This window comes from Ranitomeya imitator, chromosome 10 (genome assembly GCF_032444005.1).
Source record: "Ranitomeya imitator isolate aRanImi1 chromosome 10, aRanImi1.pri, whole genome shotgun sequence".
In the NCBI taxonomy this organism is placed as follows: Eukaryota; Metazoa; Chordata; class Amphibia; order Anura; family Dendrobatidae; genus Ranitomeya; species Ranitomeya imitator.
In genome coordinates this window covers 30,990,708-31,018,291 of record NC_091291.1, presented here as the reverse complement: position 1 = coordinate 31,018,291, position 27,584 = coordinate 30,990,708, and the positions used below count along the sequence as shown (strand labels likewise).

General features: G+C 36.0%; 1 protein-coding gene across 11 annotated transcripts in view; it reads left to right on the top strand.

Moving 5' to 3' along the window:
* LOC138651477 (voltage-gated potassium channel KCNC1-like) overlaps positions 1-8,426 on the top strand; it is a 123,297-nt gene extending 114,871 nt beyond the window's left edge. For 3 of the 11 annotated variants that reach the window (XR_011315499.1, XM_069741722.1, XM_069741719.1), the window contains 2 exons: positions 80-125; positions 7,440-8,426. Coding sequence is in view for 5 of the 11 variants with exons in the window: in XM_069741722.1 (XP_069597823.1) it covers positions 80-96 (17 nt within the window). In the remaining 6 variants the exon portion in view is untranslated. Of the gene's footprint in view, positions 1-79; positions 126-6,043 lie in introns of all 11 variants that reach the window. The other 8 variants (XM_069741724.1, XM_069741715.1, XM_069741716.1 and 5 more) reach the window with 4 other exon arrangements.
* The last annotated feature ends 19,158 nt before the right edge of the window (positions 8,427-27,584 follow it).

Genomic DNA, 27,584 nt, shown 5'->3' with positions numbered 1-27,584 from the left:
TATTGAGCTCCTTTTATTTTTTCTTTTCTTTTTTATTTTGTGTATGTGTGTGTGTGTGTTTTATCTTGTTCCCTCTTAGCTCTAGTAAAACCTTGAAGCTGATTTATTCAGTGCCGACTTTTGAGGCAAGTCAGGTCCAATAACTTACAGTCCAAGTGTTGTAACTAATTCATGCTTCTAGCAGTGTGGTGCCCACTGTGAATAGTGTATAAGTGTAGTGGGTAAGGTTGGCGGAGATGTCATTACTGTGAGAATTGTGCTTTCTTTCTATGCTGAACCAAATACTTATCATGGGCCCGGGGACCAAATAAGTGGAATCTGATACTACCCACGTGTGAGCACTGTTTAGCTGTCTGCTCTGTATGGACACACACAATGCAAAAGACAGTACATAGGATTGTAAAAAAAAAGATCATATTGGATCACTTGAGATTTAACAGAAGCAAAAAAAGCACTGGAACTCTTAGCAGGAGAAAGTTGCATGTGTCCACAGTAAAATGATCAAGATCCATCAACCTCGACTATTTTCCCGCTGCTGGTCCATGTCTTGTTTGATTGTGTGTATGACTTTCCGTCTCAGCTATTTTGCTGCATGCCTGCTTATATTCCATGCTTTACAATGGCTATTGAGGTAGCGCTAAGCAAATGTATCACCGACTCCAAGATTGAAAGTCCGGCTATCCTCCACTCTAGCATGAAGGTAGTAATTTTTTGTGCATATTTTGTTTGATTTTTTTTCTCCCTAAAACAGTGCTACTCTTAAACACTGGCTGCTCTTGGTGTTGAAAGTCAGACTTACTTGAGGTTCTGTTTCTGGGGAAAGAAAAAACAAACAAGGTGCTGTTTTAATCACATTCAACCCCTTTAAAGGAACTGTAAAAAGATAAACTGCACACAAAAATAGAAAAAAAAAATCAAAGATATTCCGTCCTCAATCTCCTCTTTTTCTTTGATCTTATTTTGCCCCAAATTACAGTTATAATGAGGAAATAAATAAAGAAAACTTCTCTTTGTGTCTCGGGAGCAGAGCTATGTCCCTTCTCCTCTTCAATGTTGTGTTTCTGGCTTCAATTAGCCAAATGGCTGCAGCCCCTCTGCCTTGTGTATTACAGGACAAGAGATATATATGCCACACCCTCTTATCAAAAGGGGGCAGGGCCTTAGCCCGCTAACAGTCAAAGATGGAGCTGATCAGTAAGATTAACCACTGTGCTCTCTAAAGAATTTCGACAAGACTGACTGTTTCAAGATCACGCAGAAAATGCTGCAGCCTAAGTAACAGTGAGGAAAACTATATTTTTTGTTTATTTTAGACATTAATTTCTAGGTATGGTGTTCCTTTAAGAAAACCCAGTGAGACCACCATCTAGAAGCTCATATGACATTTGAATGTCCTTAGATGAGTTATTCTTGGCAAAGACGTTGGCCATATTCAGTGGGACTGGTTTGTTAAGACAGTTATGAACTTTATTCCCAATCTGTTCAATCTACCTGCAGCGCCACCACAGGAGATATAAAGCATTACAAAGCATTGGTTGAAATCAGAGTGAGGAATGGCCTTGTTTTTAAGGAACCTGTCAAGCGATTCGTGGTCCTAAACCATGATTGCAGCCAGGAATACTATTCTCTGAAACGCAGCGGCATTTCAGAAGTACTGTACTTTGAAAATCCAGCAGAGGTCCATAGTCAGAGACCGGAGTAGATGGGCCCTCCCCATTTTGCTTCTCCTAGTCCTACAGCTATTTATTAACAGTTCTCTCCCTTGCGTGTATACAGGAATGAGGCGCTGGGAAGAGCAGGCCAAGATCATTGCCAGACTAGGCTGGCCTTCAGCTATGGTTCCCACCTTGTTCTTTAAAGTATATTATCTATAAAACAGTTTAATTGCAAAACGTTGATTGAAACCAGAGAGAGAAATGGTCTTGTTTTTAGCTTATTAAATGGAACCTGTAAGGCTATTTGTCCTGCCCAATCCATGATTGTTGCCAGAGATTCAGCAAGGGGACTAGTCCAGCTCAGTCCCGGCCGACTTCTCCCAGCATTACAACCAAGTTATTAACAGGTCTCTATCTTGCATGTTTATATTAATGCGGTACTGGGAATAGCCGGCCAGGAGCAGTTCCAGATTAGTATGGTCTCCAGCTATGGTTCCCAGCCAGTTTGTCAAACTATACTATCTCTGAAACACCTGAGTGTTACATAGAATAATATACCTGGCTGCATGACTGGGAATTTGAGAAGCATGAATCACCTGACCGGTTCCCTTTAAAGAAGTTTTGAATGGGGAAACACCCAGGCTCTCATTGAAAATTAGTCCTCAACCCTCAATGTGGTGTTTCTTCCAGTTGTGCATTAATTCAAGGCACAGGGCGGTGTAAAATCACTGACAGTAAGTGTTTGGATATTCTTATATGCAGCTTCTGTGACCGGTTGACAGAAGACAACACTTAAAAATCCCCAAGAACTATTCTGACCTTACAGTGGTAGATAGGTGGTTGTGGGTAGTGGCCCTAGCATTGCTGTTCTTGTTCTTCTAGCTATTGAACTCCAAGTTAAGGGTCTATATTGATTCATATGTCCCAAAACGGACATATATCAAGAATTAAAAAACAGGATGTAGGAGTAACCAGAGAGTTTTAAGAATATTTTGGGGTCAGTGGAGATTGTGGGACGTCAGGTGATAGTTATGTAGTAAGGACACTGTTGTCCTGCAAAATAAACCTCAAGGTGCCAGACTCTCACATACAAACTGTTCATTTCCAGAGGGTTTTATTTCTGCAAGTTAGTACAAGTGTAAACATACTCAAAGTATAGGTATATAGTTCAAAAGGGGAAGGTGTTGATTCTCATAACAGCTAAAATGTAGCTAAATGATGGGAGGTCACTTGACTCAATAAATGTCTACTCATTTCAACGGATGCCCTGTAATGCTTCGCAGAGGAGAATTTACGACATGGCTTTGCAGCAGGAAGAGTGTGTCACTATATATAAAAAGCCCTATTTTTGTAATTTAGATAAATACAACTAACTTAGCAAAACAACCTCACTGAAATCACCGTGATAGGACAGTAGTGTTCAGAAAAAAACGCACAAGTATCTCAAAGTAGTAGTCTCCAGCAGCTGAAGAACCACAATTTAGAGATCATATCAGTAGAGCAACGTAAAAGACTAACCTAAAGACCTGAATTTAATCAAAATACAACCCCTACCCTAAAAAAATAATACAACACAACTAAAGGTCAGAAAGAAAAATTTGAGTTTTTATGATTTAATTATATGAATTATTTTTTTCTGTGGTGCATTTCCGAAAGCTTATGCGAGGGAAATATTTGTCGTTGCCTACACCAACTGATCAGACCTAAAAGTGCTCCATACTGCTCTGCAGCAGCTTTCAAGATGTCACCCGGATGTTTTTATTTATTGGAAATGGTCACATTGTAACTTGCTTGTGTCGCTACCTTAAATGTTTGTGCTTGGAGCTGTGTTTGTAATTTGAAAGTACGGTGTCTGCTCAGAAGCATCACTGCCAAATATATGTCCTGTCATGTGAAAACTAAGACCATAATATTCTCTAATTATGCCAAAATGAAGACCCTTTGCCTCAAATATTATCGAATACTGTCACAAAAAAAATTGATTTTGTCGGATTTACCCCACAAGTTGACAACTGAAGTCATGTAGACCTACAATAAGACATGTGGACCTACAGCAAGTCCTGTAGACCCACCATAAGTCATGTGGAGCTACAGCAAGTCATGTAGACCTACAATAAGTCATGTGGACCTACAGCAAGTCATGTAAACCTACAATAAGTCATGTAGACCTACAGCAAGTCATGTAGACCTACAATAAGTCATGTAGACCTACAGCAAGTCCTGTAGACCTACAATAAGTTATGTGGACCTACGATAAGTCATGTAGACCTACAATAAGTTATGTAGGCCTACAGCAAGTCCTGTAGACCTACAATAAATCATGTGGACCTACAGCAAGTCATGTAGACCTACAATAAGTCATGTAGACCTACAGCAAGTCCTGTAGACCTACAATAAGTTATGTGGACCTACGATAAGTCATGTAGACCTACAATAAATTATGTAGGCCTACAGCAAGTCCTGTAGACCTACAATAAATCATGTGGACCTACAGCAAGTCATGTAGACCTACAATAAGTCATGTGGACCTACAGCAAGTCATGTAGACCTACAATAAGTCATGTAGACCTACAGCAAGTCCTGTAGACCTACAATAAGTTATCTGGACCTACGATAAGTCATGTAGACCTACAATAAGTTATGTAGAATTACAGCAAGTCCTGTAGACCTACAATAAATCATGTAGACCTACAAGATGTGGTGTTGTCTCTTGTTTGCTCCCTATTCTAGTTGCTAGATCCATCCAAATATGAGAGAAGTGTAATTCTAGGCTTGGTGAAAGGTTCTAGGTTTGTTCTACCCCATCAGAAACTATCTTCTGGATACATATCATTTCTCCTGGTCTGTGCAAGCCCTTAGGAGTCGGACCAAATAAATATTGGTGGATCACGTGCCTCCCACTTGTCCCTTGTTGACTGAAGGGACAATTAGAGATGTGTCCTTCATTACTTTTACTTTTGGCTCAGCATATCTCTGGATGAAAGGCAGAAGATTGTCAACTTTGGAAAAAAAACTACATGATTTCCCGATACCTTATCGGGAATGGGTCATATTATATGTGTAAATATGTGCCCCCACCTCTTGTGCTTGTGATGTACCTTATTGGAGAAATTAAAATACTTAAATGCAAGATATTTATATACATGTATAGCAATTTCAAAGGCAAGTCCAGCAATGCTTTTACATGGTTGGTTATCGAGAAATCAGCATTTAAATTGATACACAAATGAGGCTGAAAAGCTATGGTAGATTTGAAGCCTCTGTCACTCAAGCACTATTCCCGGCCTAGCGCCTCCTCCTCCTGCTTGATTGACAAGATGCTATGCTGTCTTGAGGCAAAGGAGACTGCAGTCAAGTAGGAGGAGGCAGAACTGGGCAGGGAATAGAGCTGGAGTGACAGAGGCTTCAGATCTACCATAGCTTTCCAGCATCATTTGCATATCAATTAAACATTGATTTCTCAGTGACAGAGGAACTGTCTGGCCATGTAAAGCTATTGCTGGACTTGTCTTTGAAAAAGCTATGTGCAAACATCAATAATTTGGGGTGTGAAATCCTTCTGACAGATTCCCTTTAACAAAATTCACGGATAGGTAAGAGTGGACACATCTCTAGTGTTAAATGCATCTTCCATATCCTACATGACGGAACTCAGAGTTATTGCAAGGAGAGTTAACATGTGTTAGAAAGTCTCATTTTTCAAGAATAGTAATTTATAATTCTTGTCTTGATCACCAAATTGGATGACCAAGGCATAAAATGGCTTCTTGTGCTTTCTCGAAGGAAACAATATACAATTAATATTCTAATTGGACCGAATGCCAATAATAGACAGTGAGTAGAATTTATAGTTCACTCTCACAAAAAGTCGTTAAAATATATTTAGAATTATCGAAAAATGTATGCATATAATAACAAATGTCAACTAAAAAACAAAGATCTAGAGATAAGTTGAATGACTCGGGACCTTGTGGTTCCATAGTCTACCTAAGATGTTGATTCGGAGTCCAGAATAACCAAGAATTATTAAAAATACATGGCAAGCGGGTATGAAAATTGTCTGAAGCTACTTGAAATGTTCAAACATTTGATACAAATTAATGGAGAATACACCGTATGCTATCTTTTCGTGTAAATTTTCAACAAATTCCAAATTTACATACAAAATTGAAAGCAGAAATGATATAAAAAAATTCAAAACTAATTTTAAAAAAATGTGTGAGAATGAAAATGGGCATATATAAGGCTTGTTTTATTTCTGAGTAGCCACAGTTTTAGCTTTTCACTGTATGACGTTTCCCTGTCCATATTTCTGGGAAAAAATCAGTTGCGCTTCATAATCTTTTTTTTTTTTTTCCTTTTTTTTTATTTATCTCATGGATATCAAGGTTATGAAAAATCCCGGAGTCTAAACAGCATAGCTGGCATGAGTGGAAATACGCTCAGACTGTCTCCTATCTCTACCCCATTTGGGTCACCATCGGCAGTGAGACGTCCGCGGTCTCCCATTCCCTCCATCTTATAGCATGGACTCAATCAACTCATAAGGGGAACCTTTAACTAGTAATAACTGCAAAAAAAAAAATAAATAAACATCAACAATGGCAAAAAAAAAAAAAAAGAACAAAAATAAGACAGAGACTTTAACAATTTTTTTGTTATTTTTTAACAGGATGATAAATTATAGATTATATGCAGATATATTTAAGGAAAAAAAATATCAAGTTTGGATTTTAATATAAGAAAAAAAAAAAGAAAGACAAAAAAGAAAAAAAAAAACAGAACAAAAACATTTTGCACTTTGCTGAGGAATATGTAAAAAAAAAAAAAGAGACTTTCGTGACTCCCCCTACTGAATCGCGTAGCTGTGCTCCGGGAAGATGCCGTTGTGGAGTAAGAAATGCTCTTCCGCTAAGGAGACACAAGCCAAAGGAGCTTTTTTTTGTTTAGGGCGGAGAAGGGATACAAGGGTATGATTTTTTTTTAACGACGTGATTATTTATTGTTCTTAAGTATTTTCCTTCTTGAAATATGAAGGTCGAAACTATGAAAAACAAAGTTTAAAAATTATAAATACTATATATATATATATATATATACAGAAGAGATTTGTTAATGATTCTACAGAAACCTTGTTTAAATATATAGATATATATATATATATATACTTATATTTATGATTCTCCAATACATTAACTTGTGTTTTTTTTGTTTTTTTGTTTTTTGGTGGGAGAGGGGATCGTCATTCTTATTTATTTCCCTTTCTTTCTTTTTTTTTTTTATTAAACCTTGATCTTATTCCTATGGAGCTGCTTTGTGCTTCCTGATCACTCCTCACCACCATACTCAGGATTTGATGAGCCATATATCATATATATATAAACATATGCATATGTGTATATATATATATATTTGTGTGTGTATGTGTGTGTTTTGCTACCTTCACACCTCCTTACTACTTTCTGTGCATGATCTACTGTTGCAAGCAATAACGAGTCTGCCTGACTGCATGTTCCTAAATTTAAAAAAAAACTAATTAATTAAAATATGTGTATAATGTAGCTTAACATGGTGGCATTCCCATAGCTATCTAATCTTTTTTGGTGCATGGCTCTGTTGACCGGTGTTTTAGTTTTTTGTCAGAAAGCTGAGTCCACTTCTCCTTTCTTTCTCTCTTTTCTTCCCCCTTTCCCCTTACACTATCTTTACCTGTGTCACAATCCCTCCTGTCTCCTTCCTCCTTCTCCTTTTTTTTTTTGTGTTTCTTCTCTCGTCCTCACGCAGAAAATTATAAGGAGAGTCCTGTCCTTGTTCGATATATGCAGGCGGAAGCTGTCACTGTGAATTAATTGATTTCCTCCCATGCACACAATCTCCTTCCGACACCATGATTTCCGAATAATAATAATTATTGGAAATAAAAAAAAAAAAATAATAAAAATGTTGAAATAATGACACAAAACAGGAACTAAAGAAAATACAAGGTAATGAAAAAAAAAATGTGAAAATAAAATGGAAAGTATGGCAAAAAAAAAAAATCAATTCAAACAATGGAAATCAATGGTCGTTCCCAACGTTCATGGGAAAATGGTTACAGAATCATATCAGCTGCAAAGAAGGAGAAGAAGAAGAAGAAGACGCGCGAGAAAGAACTGTATAATAATAAAAAATAAATAAATAAACTGGATACTTCTATTTTTTAAATTGAGGTTCTATAACAAGTGGATTGCACTGGAACGATGAGAAGAATGTGTTGATCACTTTTGACTATTTGCTACGGGTGCGATAAAGCATCGACAAGAAATTTAACAATACAAGGAAAAAAAGGAACTGGAAAGATATGACAAAACAAAAAAAAAAAAAGTTCAAAAAATACTATTTAAAGGTTGCATTTTCCTAGCCAGCATGTGTTTTGCATGTTATACTGTAACAATGATATTTAATGTTATATGCAAAAAAAAAAGAAAAAAAAAGGTATATTTTCCTTCCAGACTTCAAAAAATCTGAAAATGTACAATTTTAGCCAGCCATTCGATGACGATGACAATGATGAGTACCTTAAAGACACTACATAAATTGGAAGAGTCTACGTAAGGGGCTCTTTTCCACCAGAGGAGTATTCCGAAGGTGCTTTTCTGTGTGAATACTCTGCTCTTTGAATCAAAGTAATACTTCTAAGATGCATTTCTATCTGAGAGTGCCAGAGAACCTGGTGCTTAATGTATGTTTGTTGAGATGATGAAGACAACGATTTACTGGTTCCAATTTTAACTCTCGCCCTTTGTTTCTTGTTCCACAAAGGAAGGCTGTGAAAGGGGGTTGGTTCACTGTTGGTTTAACTTTTAGAATTTTGGTTGACAGAAGAAGGAGAGAAAAGAACTACGATGACCAATCCATGATTGAAAATAGCAGTACAAAGGAAGGATTTCTGATCATTTTTGTAATTCTGTTGGGTCTCATCGATCATGAGAACTAGCGTAGTCAAAAATCAGAGAAGTTGCCGGTAGCGAGTGATCAAATCACTGGTCTTATTTTCTCATTTGCACTGGAAAAATATGAGGTCAAATCTGATGATTGGTATGGACAACATCTCCGATTTATGCGTGAGTTGCCAAGAATGAGGCCAACACGTTATCTCTAGTCGTAAACATTTTTTTTAAAGATGGTGTTGAGCCACAATGAGTATTACAAAGGGGAAAACCTACTATAGACATGACCAGTGATTATGTTTTCACCCTGTTACCAAGTTCAAGTAATGTTAGAATATCCCTGGTGTCACTAGTATCTACAGGTTCCAAAAAATTGGGATCCATTTGAAGGTGGACCAAGAGTCCTATGGGGTTTCTAACCTGTTTGTAAGGAGACACTCATCATCTATAAATACACTAGTGGCTCATGGGAATTTTTTGCTTTAAAAAATTGTGAATTTTTTAAAGAATTGTTTAATATTATTGCACATATACTAATTTTTATTGATATGATTTCTAGAATTTCTCCTTCAATTTGATTTCCTTTCAAACCAAAAACATTAAAACAAAATTACAAATTCTAACCCAGAAGTTAAAAGGGTTTTAAAATAAAATACTTTTTTTTTTTCATTTTATCATTCAGATTTTATAATAGCAAATTAAACATGCAAATCTAAATCTATATGATTTCTAGAATTGCCCCTTCAATTTCATTTTCTTTCAAACCCCAAAAAATGTACAAATAGTAGCCCATGAATTGAAGAGTTAAAAACATTCTTTTAATTATTCAGATTTTATAGTAGCAAATTAAAATCTATATGACTTCTAGAATTGCTTCTACAATTTGATTTTCTTTCAAACCTAAAAATTAAAAATGTACAAAGAGTAACTCATAAAGTAAAAGGTTTAAAAAACATTGATACTATTCAAATTTTATGAATTTTTATAATTTCGGGAGCTGCCCCATTTATTTGATTTTCTTTCAGACCTAAAAATGAGAAGATGTTCAACTAGTATACCATAAAAGGGTTAAAAAAATATTTTTTATCATAATCAGTCAGATGATTTTATACTAGCAAAATAAAAAAACTTTATGATTTCCAGAATTATTAATTAGATTTTCTTTCAAACTTAAAAGGAAGAAAATGTACCAACAGTAACCCATAAATTAAAAGGGTTTTAAAATAAAACATTTTTTCTTATAATAGAAACTTTAAAAAAAAAAATCTAAATAATTTTTAGAATCGCTTTTACAATTTGATTTTCTTTCAAACCTAAAAATAAAATAATGTACAAATATTGATCCATAAATTAAAAGAGTTAGAAAAAATTTGATAGTAAATTTAAAAAAAATATGTATGATTTCTAGAACTGCAATTTCAATTTGATTATCTTTCAACTTTAAAAATTAGAAAAGGTACCAATATTAGATCATAAATTAAAAGGGTTAAAAAAAACATTTTTTTTCTTGGAATCATTCAATTTTTTAATGGCAAATTTTTTAAAATCTGATAAGCATTTTTTTGTTTGCCCCCTCCAATTTCTTTTTTTTTTCACAAACCTACAATTTTATAGAAGCAATTCGAAAGGCCGACAATTCTGGTGATCCGCATGAAGACGCACAGTTAAAGGACATTCTTTTGCTCTAGATAAACTTTCTGGCATTGGCTAAAAATATAAACTAATTAGGTGAACCGTACTCTTCACGTGATGCCTGCAAGCAACACTTAGTCTCGTTACCATGCTTCCCTTCTAAATTTAGATATTTTCTAAAACACATTTACAACCCGCAAGAAAAATAAGAAAAAAAAATATTATGATTAATATTATGATTAATATTATGATTCTATCTCAGATTTTCAGTAAAAAACTCTACGTTTGTTGCTACTAGCCCTGTTATAAACCTTCGGAAATTAAAATGTAAATTCATTCATAGAGTTAGAAAATTGTAGCACGTGGGTGTTAGATAAAGAAAACACTCATCAATCATACAGTATAAGCCAGTGATTATATAGCTGCTATAAATTAAATTGCTTAGCTGTTCTCTGCACTCTTGAGACATTATTGCTAATATTTACATTGACTGATCACTTAAATCAAAATAAAGCTTTTATATTTTTATATTTTTTTCCTTTTTTTTTCTTTTTAATTCTTAGTTTTTTAAGTTTTGACGTTCTCTTTTTATATTCATACATGAAATTATAAAATATCTTCAATCTGTTCTTTCTAACATCATAAAACTACCTTTGTAACAGCAATACTTTTTTGCACCTTAGACTTAAAAAAAAATAAAATAAATATAAATATATATATATGTATATATATATATATATATATACATATATATATATATCAAAGCTCCTGACTCTTTCGTTTTGGAGGAAAATACAGTATTTTACAGACTACGAAATTCACTTTTTTCCTAGAATTTTTTTGGGGAAATGGAGGTGAGTCTTATAGTCTGACTGTAGCTTATCAAGAGGGCAGGAGTCTGGTGGTACTGGGGGCGATTCTTTGGTTCCTGGGCTTGGAGGAGGGGGTTTGGAGGTGTGATGCTGTGGGGCAATGTTGCGAGTCCCAGGCTAGTAGGGTGTGTTCAGTGATGCTCGGCAGTGTGGGGGCTCTGCCGACATTTTGTGAAAGCCCGGAGCTCCCGCACTTCTATGGTTTCAATGCGGTGGGCTCCAAGAAAATGTCCGCTTGAGGTGGCGCATGCACAGATCTTGGCACTGAGATTTCGTTTCACGAGATCTGTTCATGCCGTTTTCCGAGTCCACCTCATTGAAACCATGGAAGTGTGGGAGCTGCGGGCTTTCACAAAATTTCGGCAAAGCTCCCACACTGCCGAGTGCCGCTGAGCACCGCCGAACGCCCCTTCTGCCAGCCCGGGATGTAACTAGCAGCACCACCATGTAGCATTGCACCTCTTAACACTTCCTGTTACCACCGCCACCTCACCCCTCTGCCAGTAAACTTAGTTCGGAATGTAAGACAGACCCCCATTTGACGCATTACTTTTTTTTCCCTCTGAAAATTTGTTTTTTTCCGGTGCATCTTACTGTCCAAAAAATATGGTAAATTTTAAATTTTCCAATTATTTCCTTTCTGTGGGAGAAAGTGCAAGAAATGGGCACTGCTATCAACATATGTTCAGATCAATTATGGTATCAGTCATAATGTTTAATACATTTGAATATTTGTAAAAATATTTTTTATTTTTTTTAAATTGGTCTTAAGTTGTATATGTTTGTCTTTTTTATGTAATTACTTTTTTATTTTCTTTATTTCTGTGTTTTTTTAAATTCATGTAATTATATTTCATTTGCTTTATTTTTGCGCTTTTTTAATTTATGCAACCAACAAATAAAGTAGCACTCTGTAACGCTGTAGCATGAAATCAGGAAATACAGTTTATGAACTTTGAATTGCATTACTGCTCTAGAAAACAGGAACAATTGAGAATACTTAGCGTATAAATTGGCCAATTCATGTGTGCCCAGCAGCCGTGATAAGGCAATTCTCTTTATAATTTACATAACTTTTTTCATTTTCTTTATTTTTGTGTTTTTTTTTAATTCATATAATTCTTTTCTCTATTTTCCTGGATTTTTTTTTAAACTTTTTGTAATTTCTTTTAGTTTTTCATTTTTTTTTTAAATTTATAAAATTATTTTTTTAAATTTCCTTCATTGTGTGTTTTCATTTTAATTATGCCATAATTTTTTTTCATTTTCTTAAATGTTTTTTATTTATCTAATTTTTTTTATTTTCTGTATTTTGTACTTACACATAGTATTTGTATTTACCGCCATATGATATAATCCCTGCATGTTATCTTTATGAATTATTAAGATAATTGTGAGTTATGCTCCAATTTGGCCGCCTTAGGTGAGGGCTTCTTGTGCCAATCATGCTATCTAAGCCTAAGGAGAACAAGACTCACTTGTCACATGGATAAAAACCAAAAAGGAGTGGATCTAACGTAAATTAGAAGCCCATAGCAGCCAGTCGGGTTTCTGTTTTTTTTTTCTCCAGTGGTGGTTAGAATATGAAAACCATGATCTCAGTGATTGCCACGGACAATTCACTAAATTTCACAAAAAAAGCTATTTATAAGAACAGAAGTGGCATAATTGACACAATGAATTAACAGGTAATGATACTTGGTACCCAATGTCTATAATGGCCAGAAGCTATATGACATCATATAAGGAATAAAATATAATATATTCTACGAAAACAAATATTTTGAGGGTGAAAGGTAATGGGTTCTCCTGTATGCAACTTCTTCTATGCAAATTCTGGTAGTCATCTCTTCTGCTTCTGGCATAAAATGAGACCCTCAGTATTGAACCAAACTCCCTTTCAATAAATGAGCATCTTGTGTTGTATGTGCATGTACCATATGACTTCCTGGCCAGATTGAGTTCATGCTTACAAACATAATCCTGGCTGTTTCTGCACATTTTTTTTACTGTCTGTTCTCGATTGATCATTGCGAGATGGTGGGAAAAAAAAGGATAAATTATATTAAAGAGTAATTTTATTTTTCTTGGTTTCTTTCTTCCCTGAGTAAGTAAAGAAAGATACTCAATATTTGATTATTCTATGTGTTTATTGTAAGACTGGAGCTACAGGGAAAACTCCCGCACCATCGACAGATTTCAGTGGTTGTTTAGCAAGAACCACTCTCCATTGATTTGAGCCGTCCAGGATCCAACTGTTGGGTTAACGTGACAAAAGTGGCATCTACCTCTAAGCACAGTGAAACCTCCTCCAAAAGACCACATCTTTGACAAGACCAAACTAGATATCCTCTGATAGATTTTCAGTCTCACCACATATTAAGCATACCAACTACTTGCTTTGAGAAGACCAACCTCCTAGGAGATTACTTTTCGTTTGGTGATCTCAAGGAGGTTTCACTGATCTTGGTTGTGTGGTCTGTCAAGGTTTTCTTTTGGCTCTCTTGGTGGGCTAAGCTGAAGTTAAGTCGATGGAGTAGCCCTAGCCTAATAATTAACGGCAGCAGTAAAATTGAGGCTTTGCTAAAAGACTCCAATTTTCTCATGGTGATCACTGGTGGTCATTGCTGAGCAGTTCACAATGATTAATCCTTTTATCGAAATGCATGCCATAGCAGAAGCTATTTTTGTGGTGACCCAACTCCAACTCTCAAGTTCTCCCAAAAGGTAATATTTGAAAATGTTGCATAGACTTCTTGAATAGAAAGAAAGTGAATAATTACCCTGTTGGGATTGCTTTTGAACTGAAGCTGGATACCTCTGCTCTGCATGTATGCCAAATGTATTCTAAACCCTACAAGTAAACTATGTAAAGTTTTATTTGCATAGAACTTTTGCTTTGAAGCCTAAATTTTTGGTGTAGCACATCAAGGTTTAAAGGGGATGTAAAGTACTGGATAACCCCTTCTTAAATGCTAAAGTTACCCACGTAAAATGTAAAAAAAAAACATATATTTATATACTATACGAGAGGGTTTCCACAAAGCAGAAGCTGTATCTCTTGAGTCATATGACAGCTGTGACCAATAAGTGACAGCTTATCCGCTGCAGTCAACACACTTCCATCTCACGGAACTGTAAAGGCTGCAGCTCTTCAGCGGCCATCGATAGACTACAGATTTCACTTGACCGCTGGGAGAAAAAGCGCCAATGTTGCTGGAATGGCGCTGGTCCAGAAGGTGAGTGTTTTTTAAATTTTTTATTACTCGGCATTTTAGCATTTAAGATGCAGTTGTCCAATAGTGGACAACCCCCTGAAAAAAGTATAAACTAATAAACTAATTATAACTAATAACAAGAGTTACATACAGTGACTGGAGGCCCATTTATCATAGGCAGGAGATGACCAGGTATGACATTTTCTTGTGACCTAGTGTCTACAAATAAGCATCATTGTTCCTATAATTTTGCTTTCACATTAAAATGTCCGCATCATAACGCCAAAGGGTACATTAGCTCTAAGCAGAAAGGACTTCAGATATGTTGTCTTTGAGAATCCTTACAGTGGGGTTTGAAAAATTTTATATAGGAGGTTATCTGGCCCACTGGCTTTTTTTCCATCCGGTGTGGTACAGAAACTCCATAGGGAAAGTGATGCAAGAAGTCCATTGCTCCAGTGCATCAGCTGTTGTGCCAGATTTTAGTACTGGAACATAAAATGCTACATGGGGCACTTTCTGATCCAGCTATCGACGCCGGAGAAGTGCACAACTTTCCATCAATTGTGTCTGGCTAAGGCGTAGAAATAAATGACAGGACCCAATTGGTGCATGGAGCCAGACATAAAAAGGGCTTATAAAATAACAAAATATAGTTCTATATCTAGAGACGTGAAGGAGACAGAGACTCATAGCAAATATTGTAATAGGGCACCTTCTACTTGTCTGGACACCTTGTCTGCGAATCTGGGAGGGAATAACTTAATTCTCAACACCAAATCGGGAAAGGACCCATAATAACCTATTGTACAAACTCGGTCTCATAGTACAGACCTTGGAGAGTTACTGGAAGATATTGTTGACTTCCATACATCTATACATTTCATTTTATGCTCACATGTATAACAACAAACCTCGACCTTCACTTAGCCGCTGTACTCAAGGGCTTTGCATCTAAACAAACTATTAACACAAAGTATTTTAACAAAGGAACACAACATTCATTTCAGCAGTATTTAAAGTTGTAGAACCCAAGTAGATTCTTTGTAACTCCTCTTATATATCCGATATGTCTATAATTGTCCCCAGTCAGGTGCCCTGTTAATTTAGGGCATTGAGGTCACTAGTTAATTGGAAGGAGAAAGGCCGGCACACTGTCCTTTTAAAAGAATTGTCTGTTCAAGGAAAGAACTGGTGGTCCAGACTAATAGAGGTAGAAACTCCAGCACCACAAAACAAAACGAGACTGTGGGTCTTGCAGTGGAAATTTATTTTGATCCGGCAGGGAGTCAAAAAACAAATATGGTCCAACGTTTCGACCAGGAACTGTCTTTGTCAAGATCTTGCTGCAGAGTAAATTTATTTTCATGAGTCAAAGAGTAAAAAAACAAATGTGGCCGAACGTTTCGACCGGGGACGGTCTTTGTCAATGACATCTGTTGTGGGTGCAGGTAGGTAAAATCTAGTATAGCAATAACGTAAATCGTAAGATCTTTTTCATGTCAAGGAGAACCCGTGTGGAGCAGGAGACAGAAATCAGGGAATGCAGCAAGCCTACAGCTTACACCGTGCTCTACCCAGGTTCTCCTTGACATGAAAAGGATCTTACGACTTACGTTATTGCTGTACTAGATTTTGCGTGCCTGCACCTGCAACAGATGTCCTTGACAAAGACCGTCCCCGGTCGAAACATTGGGCCACATTTGTTTTTCTACTCTTTGACTCATGAAAATAAATTTACTCTGCAGCAAGACCTACAGTCTCATTTTCATTTGTGGTGCTGAGGTCACTAGTTAGGTACTATCGGTCTGTTCTGGTGGATCTAAATTTTGTGCAATTAAAATATGATTGACATCAACTATAGAATAAAAAACCTTCTCTATATCATCTATAATATTCCTAAAAATTCTTGTTTTTTAAAAAAAAAATATAGCGTCCATAACAATTTATCACCTATGTATCCAAATGTCTGATTACTGGGATTCAAAGAAGCAGTGATACGCATGCACACCATCACTTTATCTATTATCTATGAGACTGATGGAGATAGCAAAATGCTGTACTTGGCTATCTCAGTCAGTACAATAGATAATATATAGTTGGGTGGTGCATGTGTGTGACTATTGCTCTATTGAAACAAGGGACTCCATAGCCCCATTTTTGTGGTGGGTGGAAGTACTAGTAATAATTTTCATGTCATCAATCCTATGACTAGGTGGTAACTTGGTATTTATTGGTGGACTAACCCCTTCAGAGGGAATCTTCACATTTAGATTTAACATTGATTGATTAGGACAAATTGATCAGGACGTTATTCTTGACCAATTTAGATTGAATATAGCAACAATGCTATATTTTATCCTACAAGTGAACTCTGAAACCCAATGAGGGAGATTTATTTTGAAAACATATAATACATAATTAATCAGAATGAGGCTCTCATATTCTCAGGTTGGAAAATTAGGGAGAAAAATCTGAAAAATTGCAATGGCCAACTCCTCGATTTGACCTACTTTTTACACCAGCGATGATAACATTGGTACTGCTCATGCAAACAACCATTATGCTATTCATCAATGGTTTGGATAATACTCATAAGGATTTAATATACTGTACTATGCTTTAAAACCTAAAAAAACCCTTAGTATTCTGAAGTCCAATGATATTAAGAAGCATTTGGTAAGTGAGCCTTGTAATGTGACCTGGAAGTCATGGAACAGGTACAAGCATATGCACAAACTTGGTCAAACTGCTAAAATGTTATAGGTAGCGCTGCAAATGTATGCTAATGTTCAAGCTTTGCCATAAAACTCTTTTGCTGTGTTAAATAAGGAAGATTTGAAGTTTGTAACTCAAATGAAAATCAAGATCTGTGGTCTCCAACATGTTGTGGCGTCCAACTCTCTGAGAGTTGAAGTTAGGCATCATGTTGGAGATCACTGGTAGGAGCTCTTTAGTCACGTGAGAACCTAGAGAACATACTTCAGTATTGTATGAAGTTAGTCTCACTGTGATCGGTCATCTATTCATATCCCTTTGTATGGCTTTTTATTGAGGAGAAGCGCTAAAATATAGAATGTAATGGCTGAGTTTCCAAATGTGAGTCGTGACGACCTTTAAAATGGTGGTTATGGAAGATGGATCCAATCCAAAGTATAAACATAAACATTTCCAACATTTAAAATCTAAAAATGACCGGTATGTCCACCCTCAAGTCACGTAGCCATATCTCAGCTCTTTATAGTCCAAAAGAGCCATAAAGGTACTTGTAGAAGACAATGAGGCCATACTCTACCTGGACATTCTTGACCAGTCAGAAGATAAAATTATGCCATATTTTATTTTATTTTTAGTAGCAAAAATACAAAAATGTCTACCAAAGAGGGACTTCTGGCTATATATTGCTACGATAACTGTTCTCTTAAGTTGCCCTCATCCCTATATTCCTTTTCTGAGAAGTTGTTGAATGGATGATCAGATCTAGAAGTTGGTCTAATAGTGACATTTTGGGAGAAGGTTTCTTTGCTCTCTGTGTTTTTATCTTTTGCTTCTTTGAGTTCTACTGTCGTAAGAAAAAGGTTGCTAAGATGTTGGTATTTTATTCTGACTGCTAAAACACTTACAAAATTATTTTCTCTGGTTAATTTTGTCTTAAAAGAGCCACGCAAGGAACTTGAAGATAAGTATTTAGGTTCTGCTTTCTCATGAATATGGCTTGTGTTCTGAGATCCACAATTATCAATAGATCCACAATTATCAATAGATCAGAGCATTGGTGCATTGATTACTGGATTCACTATTTTACTTTTTTATTAAGATTTTTTCCGCTTTTGTTTAGTCCTCAGTCTACCATGTACTTGGAATTCTGTCAAAGGTCAAACAGACTTGTTAAATATTTCAAGGGCTTCAGGATATGCAAACCCCACTGATGTCCTTTAGGAACAGGTCTTCCAAAACTCTATGAGTTAAAACTATTTGAAGGTTTCCTCAATGAACAAGTAAAATCTAAGAAGTACGTTAAACATGTCAACGAACCTATGAGTACCTTCAGATGTTCTCTAAAAATTGATGCAGGCAAGAAAAAGTGGCAGAATGTCTCAAACTCACCCCACCCGTATAGTTATCTTACCCATTTTGCATATTTTACCAATATCCATATATGCAGCCATTATTATTTAGGGAAGGCAGGTGTACTATTAAAATAATAATTCACGTTGAGTCTTTTGACACAATAACTATATACGTGAGCATACGAACTGGAGATGCAATTCGATTGGTCTCATAAAAAGTAGGGTCCAGCTTGGGTTGGCAAAATTGAAAACTGCTTGTGTGAACATTTACGACACAGTTGAGTAGGATTTTATAGACAGGCTTGGCTTTCTTTTAAAATACAAAGCAATGGCTACGTACCTGCTTACAAGACTCAAAGGAGCATAAAAGCACGTCACATCATTTTTACAAAAAAAATTTTCAGTACCTGTAGTTGTGACAATTGCTCTAAAACATGGGATCCGAAACTGGTGAGCCACCTATAGCTTACAAACCCTTGAAGTGTGAATTTATGCTGTAGTACTCTCAATTGTATCAGTGTCCACACGGGGCATTATTACCTATGAGGGGGCATTCAAGGAGGAGTATTGTTTTATGAGGGGCACTCAGGGCAACATTACTTATATTATTACTTTTAGTTTATTACTATTTGATGTGACATTATTACTTTATAAGTGATGCTCAGATCATTATTACTTTATAAGGGGGCACTAAAGGCATTATTACTTTCTAAGGGGTCAGCAGGGCCAATATTACTTTAGAAGAGGAATTATAACCTTCAAATGGGCACACAGGGGGCAACTATGATTTTTTTGAAAGGAATGCGGATGGCGACCATTTCTCTGATCTGAATTTTGGCTCTCCTGCTAAGAAAAGTTGCCCTAAAGAGTAGTACTAACTCACAGAAAAGCTTCTGTACAGAAGCACCACATACTAAATTACACAGTAGTGCCACCTTGCAGATATTCTGCACAGTGGTGCCCAAACAGAAGCGAAGGCCAAATAATAGTACAGTATCAGCACACTAATGATCTGCATTGAATTGCTAACTCCATTGTGCCCACCACCGCTAATTACATCTAAACTGTTAACTTGCCAGTCAAATAAAATGATGATGACATCAAATAATTAGGTAGTTGTTGTTCCAAATTATAAAACGGTACAGCAATATTTACCTGAATTAAATGGAGTAAGTTCAGTGCCCTTACGGTTCTACTGTCTACTCCGCTAACAGGAAGTGAACTTGGCCAATCATCAGCCATCTCTTCCTGCCAGAGATCAGTCCATCGGGTGGAAGTAATCTATTACTGACCTATTTTAGCTTGGCAGAGGACCAGGGGTGGACATATCATTGTAGCCACACAGGGGACCAAGAGTAAGGGGGTACTGCCACCTCCAAAACAGGTGGAATTGTGCATTATGATGAACTATTGGACCCTTATACTTTCCTTGCAAAGGGTCCTTCTTTCTGTGTCCTCCAGTGGCTGGTACTCTTGTTTTTCATGGGGTTAGGGAGTCAAAAATGGCACAATAGGCCATAAGCCATGCATGCCTATGTTTCTTTATTTTTATAGCTTTCTTTCGGGATCAAAACACATTTGATCAACATGAGAAGGACAGGACAACTTTCAGTAGGAAAGGAAAGATAAGGCACATTAGATTTCGACACGCCAAATCCATATCACGGGGAAGACAAGCTGCCACCAGAGGTGTCTGGCAGTGGCTTCGTCAGTTCTCAAGAGCTGAGCGTGAATCTGTATAGCGGGGTCAGGAGGCCAAACACTTGTTGAACGTGTATGGCTACCTTTCATTTTCAATATCTAGTTAATTCTTCTCCTAATCATTACAAGGAAATCAGATTGTTCTCACGTAGCACCAATGGTGGTAAGTTTCAGAGACAGCAATATGAAGCCTCAAATAAAAACTATGTAGCAACTATATCATTAGCAATATAACATTTGACCAAGCCAGCAATGTTCTGGGCAATGGGCCTTTGCCTGAGATTAAAAGTTAAAAAAAAACATGGACTCATTGACCATAGTAAACCGAAAATTTAAATTGGGCAACCGGTTGCCTTCGAATGTCCGAGCATGCCAATTTAAGAAATGTATGTATTGTAGTCAACGATCCTAGCCCATAAAACGAAGGCTCCATTGCGTAAAAATGCCCAAGTTGGTAAAAAAAAGTTAATAATGGAAATTTGGTAAGGTTCGAGGTATAACATTTATTCATTTCACTAATCCAAGCTCTAGTAGACATATCACAGGCAAATAGTGAACATCTTCACCGATGACATTGAGCCATGAGTGAGATTTATCATGTGTGATTGAGTCTGAGAATCGCTTGTCGTGAGCATTTCTATCTTGTGTCACTGGGTATCTGCAGCATGCATAGTCGATAGACTGATAGCCTCCAACTTGTCTCTCTCCACTGGTTGCGAAACTACAACTATCAATATGCCAGGAGTTCTAGATTCTCAACAGCTAGAGAGCCTGAGGTTGGAGGCCATTGTCGTAGAAGAAGACCTCCATTCCCCCCTGGTTAATTGTATTATACCGGCATTTCGATCCTTGTGATTTATCAAAAAGCCACATGTAAGCAAAGTGACCTGTGTAGCCAAGGACTTAATGGGCATTTGCACGTGAAAGAAAAATTAGTATTCTTTGATGAGATGCATTATAAATTTTTGGAAAGAAATATATAGATGTAACGTGAACCAAAAATATAGGCGTGTAAAAAAAATAATTAAAAATGTTAAAAAATATATATATATATATAGCCAGTGTGGCAGGTACACTTCTGTGCAGAATTTATTTTAATATTCATAAACTGGACAAAAAAATTAAACATTTATGAAATCGTTAGAGACTATTATACAGCTAACGTTATTGAAAACAAAAAAGATATATAATTAAAAATGTAAATTTAAAATGTAATTTCAAAATTATCCATTCTTTTTTTCTTTTATAAATTTCCATTTCTATGAATTTCTATGATAAAAAAATTAGTTATGTGAAACTTGAAATCTTCAAGCTTAATGAAACACTATATGGGAAGATAAATGTATTATTCACTAAAATATAAAATTGAGGTGGGCGGGGGTGATGGTAAATTTATATAATAGTCATATTTTTTTTAAACCTCTCAGGTCATCCTCCATGGAGGACTTGTTCAGACATTTGTATATTTTACACATAACGTATGAAACTATGGGGGTCGTGTATAACAAAAAAAAATTTTGCAAAAATAATTAAAAAAATAATAAAATACAAATAAATAATACAAAAAAGCGGTGATGCATTCAATTAAAGGCTTTCCTCTATTTTTCAACTTCTTGCAAACTAACGGAAACTGATTGGTCAGCGCCTCAATTTTGTATATGTGACTCCCATTTTTTTTATTAATTTGACCTCCATAGGGACGATTCTGTAAAATTCACCCTGCTCATGCTGCATGTCTTCTCCTATGCATTTTGCAAGCTTATTCCTTTCTATTTGATCCTTCAACTACTTTTTATGGGATGCACTGACTATGGAAAAAATTCATAAAAAAAAAACAAAAAAAGTTGACTGATACAGTAGCAATAGGTTATTGATATGCAATACAATGTGTTTGCTGACATCACATGACTAAATATTCCTTCCTTTTCGTAGAAAATTGTGGGTAAGGGCCAAGCACAGGGGGTATGTCAAATATGTGCATGTACAGGCCTCTAAAACTCATAGCTGATGCCTTTTAATGTCATTAGGATCTCCCAGGTACCATCATTTCATAGCTCTTCTGCTACCTCTTACATGATGACCAGTTTGGAAGTTTGATTCTTTTCGCCTTTTCTGTTACATTTATCAGATATTTCATATGTTTCGATGGATGTCAATTCAATTGGGTGATTGTGTAGTCAATATCTCAAGAGCTAATTTTAGCCAAACTTTCCACCAAAGTTAGGTTGACAAAGTTTCGGAAGTAGACCTTAAACTTCCAGATCAATATCTCAAGAGCTAAGGTTAGCTAAACCTTCCACCAAAGTTGGGTTGGCAAAGTTTCGGAAGTAGACCTTAAACTTCCAGATCAATATCTCAAGAGCTAAGGTTAGCTAAAACTTCCCCAAAAGTTGGGTTGACAAAGTTTCGGAAGTAGACCTTAAATTTCCAGATCAATATCTCAAGAGCTAAGTTTAGCTAAACCTTCCACCAAAGTTGTGTTGAAAACGTTTCGGACATAGATCTTAAATTTTCAGCTCTATCTGAAGACACATTTTTTTTGGCAAAAATGGTCGATGTTGCACAATGGGGCTTTGGAGAGAATGAGCATTATGCAACTTTGGTCGGAGACTATTCAGAAAGACATCCAACTGGTTGACTGAGTAAGAGCTGTAGAGGTCAACTTCACTTTTTACGTCATTTTTCTGTTTTTTGTCATTCTACTGTAAATGTGCTCTGAGCTTGTCATGCCAACGAATACAACTCTTCTCCCTCCCTCCACCCTGGATGAGTATGATGAGGTTTGGGACTTGGTGCACTACCAGTTATAAAACTGCTATTAATACCAGAATTGATGCTTTTTTTACGAAAACTTAAAAAAAAATGTGACTATAAAGAAAAAAAATACAACTATTTTCAAAGTCTATGTGCAAATAATGAAAACTATTTTCTATACGATGTACTATGTATGGGTGTACTCATTCAAAACCGTTAGTTATACTAGAACTGTCGTTTTGTCATTTGCTATTGACTGCCTGCCATTCGAGACTTTTGCTAAGTTCATGTAGTAGGCAGTGTCATGCTTATTTAGCCTTAACCTGTAATGTTCCTTATCTGTTAAGTAAAACCTATTCATGGGGATGCAGGTGATTTCAATACTGATGTGATTGATGCAATGGCGGCGTGGTAACTGCAGGGAGAAGAGGTTAACAGGAATCTAAGTGACTGTTTTTTCTGATGCGTCTTGTACATACAATGCAGACTTCAACACAAATCAAGACGATCATACTTGTATTTTATACCCAAGGTGTTTTACATGTTTCATTTGAGTTATCGACAATGACAGGAGATGCGCTTGCAAATGTCATATGATTATGATTCTTGGCTGTTCCACAATTTTGGTACAGGAGCTGCAAGGGCTAAACCAAGCTTGGGTGGGTTTGGGGGGATGGGGTTTCTTGTATATGCTGTATCTACGATAATGCTCTATTCTTGTCGGGGACAAGAGACCAGCTGGGCATGTTTCTTTTCTCTTCTGCAGAATTTTTGTCCCCTCCTTGTTTCAACGTTTGCAAACTCTTAGAAACCCAACTTCTGTTGACTAACCAAAACATGTGAGATCGGAGAGAGGTAACCTTACGAAACTCAGTCCTAAAACATATTGTTAATGTGGTATTTGTTTTGTTTTCTTTTATTTACACACCAGTTAGCATATATTTTAAGACATTTTCCATGATTAATGTTTCCCCTCCATGTCAAGCTGATTTTCCAAAATGCTGGCCATAAATGGAAGGAGGTGTCAACGATATACCTACGTCTTCTAGTAATCAGTCCCCTCAATGCAACCCGGATCTTCTCTAAACTGTAAGAAATTACAAAAAGTTGGTGAAGCAGACCTTAGGATCCAAAATCTAAATGTATTTGTAGGTTCCATTCAATGGCACGAAAGGGAAAACTGGTGGCTTATCTCTAACGCCCAACTTATGGACAGTCGAAGAACTTCACAACTGTACCGACTGCTTACTCTTAGTTTAGAAAAGTACTGAGTAAGAAAAAACGTTATATCACAGGATTCCAAAACTTGCAAACCCAACGGATATATTTGAAGCTGATGTAGTATATATGATGGGCGAATTATGGTAGGTCCAAAACATTGGTAACTCAGTAAGAGAGTCTTATTGTCTTTGCTAACCACACACGCATGGCATGGCACAATCTTCTGTGCTTTACCACCTAAACTTATCATCATTAGGTATGATCTTGGAAACTTTGCACCCAACAGGCATAAATTATAGTATGAAGGGCTCTCTAATAAATTAAATATTAAATCTAATCATGAAAAAAAGCTTCATGGTCTACACGAAAGCATCCAGCCCAATGTATTTGCCCATTTCTTGCAAGCCTACTTCTACCGGGGTTGGGTTTACTTATAATTATGTAGCACCGGCAGCTTAACGTTTTTTTTTTTTGTGACATCAGAGCCATACAATATTGTCTGGGAGGGTGGGGGTAGTAAAAGAACAAGCTGCTGATGTTTTGGGGTTGTTCCAAACATGACTTTCTAATGGGTTGACCACTCAATCGGGAACCAGAATCCTCCCCCATTTATTGCTGAAGCCAAGCTGATGTATTTCTTAAACAATGCGACCAATATTGCCACCTATTCAGATACCTTCACACATTTTTAAGATTTTTTTTTCTTATTTTTAGCCTTATACGGATGGTGCTAAATGACATCTCAGATACTTCGATCCTTACCTCTCTGGATTACACATTGCAGAAGGTCGGCAACAGAAGTTAGATTTAATACCTCACGGGGTTTAACAAGTTTGATATCATTCTGTAAATTGCCCAATGTAAAAAAAATTAATAAATTTAAAAAAAAAAAATGTTGATTTCTGCATTTCCTCAATGATGTCCATGTTTTGCTTTGGTTTGAGGGCCCGGGAGATGGACTGCTCCTGGAAATTTTAATGCTTTTATTTATTTTGTTTGATTTTTTTTTTCTTTTTGTCCCGATATACAATGTTTATTTCTGCAAGGCTTGTTCTTCCTGTTACTTGTATGTCATCTGAATACAAATGTTGAAGTTTAGAATTGCAGGAAACGTGTGCATGAAATTGACATGCAGGGAGTTACAGCATGAAATAAACTTTTTCTTTTTTTAATTGAAACCTTTACCTGACGTGTCCGTGTGGTCATTGCTTTTCTCTCGTTTCTCAAGGGTCTGATTAACTGCTACCTGCACCTCTGTAAACTGACTATGCAAAGACCAGCAGACACCATAGTTACTCTATGGTTACTTTTAAAGCAATACTGATTTTTGCTTCCCCATCTGAGAGCAGCATGTTGCAGGCGCAGAGACCCTGATTCCAGCGATGTGTAAATTACTGGGCTGCTTGCTGTAGTTTTGATAAAATAACTGATTTATCTGCTGCAGATCTAGCAGTTCTCTGAATGCTGAGCTTTGTATAACCCCGCCCACACCACTGATTGGCTGCTTTCTGTGTACACGGTGCATAGGCGGAAAGCTACCAATCAGTGCTTGGCGGCGTGGTCGTATTTCCTGGCTGCTGTTTAGTAATCCACAAGTGCTAATCTGCTGCTGATTAAACAGTGATTTTATCAAACTCTCTACTGGTTCCCAGGTGTAAACATCTAGCGGAGGGATGATAGAGAGCCACTGAGCGGCTGCAGCCTTTACATTACATCTAAGGGGGCTTCAAACGTTGCCGCAGCAGGTGGGTTTGAAATAAACCACTTTATTTTTACCTGAATATATGAAGTGCTGCCTTCATTTTTTCCTGTCTAGATAGATAGACAGAGATAGATGATAGATAGATAGATAGATAGATAGATAGATAGATAGATAGATAGATAGATAGATAGATAGATAGATAGAGATAGATAATAGATAGATAGATTGATAGATAGATAATAGATAGATAAATAGATAGATAGATAGAAAATAGATAGATAGATAGATAGATAGATAGATAATAGATAGATAGATAGATAGATAGATAGATAGATAGATAGATAGATAGATAGATAGATAATAGACAGATGATAGATAATAGATAGATAATAGATAGATAGATAGATAGATAGATAGATAGATAGATAGATAGATAGATAATAGATAGATAGATAGATAATAGACAGATGATAGATAATAGATAGATAGATAGATAGATAGATAGATAGATAGATAGATAGATAGATAGATAGATAGATAGAGATAGAAAATAGATAGATAGATAGATAGATAGATAGATAGAGATAGATAGAAAATAGATAGATGATAGATAATAGATAGATAATAGATAGATAGATAATAGATAGATGATAGTAGATAGATAATAGATTGATAGATAATAGATAGATAATAGATAGATGATAGATAATAGATAAATGATGATAGATAGATAATAGATAGATAGATAAGAGATAGATAGATAATAGATAGATAGATAATAGATAGATAGATAGATAATAGATAGATAGATAATAGATAGATAGATAGATAGATAGATAGATAGATAGATAGATAATAGATAATAGATAATAGATAGATAGATAATAGATAGATAATAGATAGATAGATAATAGATAGATAGATAGATAGATAGATAGATAGATAGATAGATAGATAGATAGATAGATAATAGATAATAGATAGATAGATAATAGATAGATAATAGATAGATAGATAATAGATAGATGATAGATAGATAGATAATAGATAGATGGATAATAGATAGATGGATAATAGATAGATAATAGATAGATAATAGATAGATAGATATATAGATAGATAATAGATAGATAGATAGATAATAGATAGATAGATAATAGATAGATAATAGATGATAGATAGATAATAGATAGATAGATAGATAATAGATAGATAATAGATAAATAATAGATAGATAGATAGATAGATAATATATAGATAGATAATATATAGATAGATAATAGATCAAGCAGAGTTTACTTGGGTGCGCATGTGGATCACTTACTTCATGTATGAACATTAGATCCTCTCAGCTGCTGCAAGAACTTCTCCAACCTGTACCAGAAACCTAAAAGAAGCACCACGTTGGGATCACTTCTGAAATCCAGGTGAGGAATCTGAAACTTTTATGGTGTCTGAATGAAGATTCAAAATCCTAGATACAACGCATTTATTGTATAATATCCAAAATCTCAAGAACAAAGTAAATGTCACATGAGATATGCAAAAATATTCACTAATGGACATCATGAGATTTAAAGTTGTCCTACACTTTAAAAAAAAGCACCTCCTTGTAGAAACTATAAGGGGTGAGCAACAACTTTTTAATATGACCGTCCAATACAGTTTGAATAAATTATGGATACAAACAGTAGCGTAGCTACTGGGGGGGCAACGGGGGCCATCGCCCCGGGCCCAGTCACATGGAGGGGCACACTCAGAGCCGCGGCCGCGTTAGTCATTAGCAATAAGCGGCCGCGGCTCTCTGCAGTCCAGACATGGCGACGCACT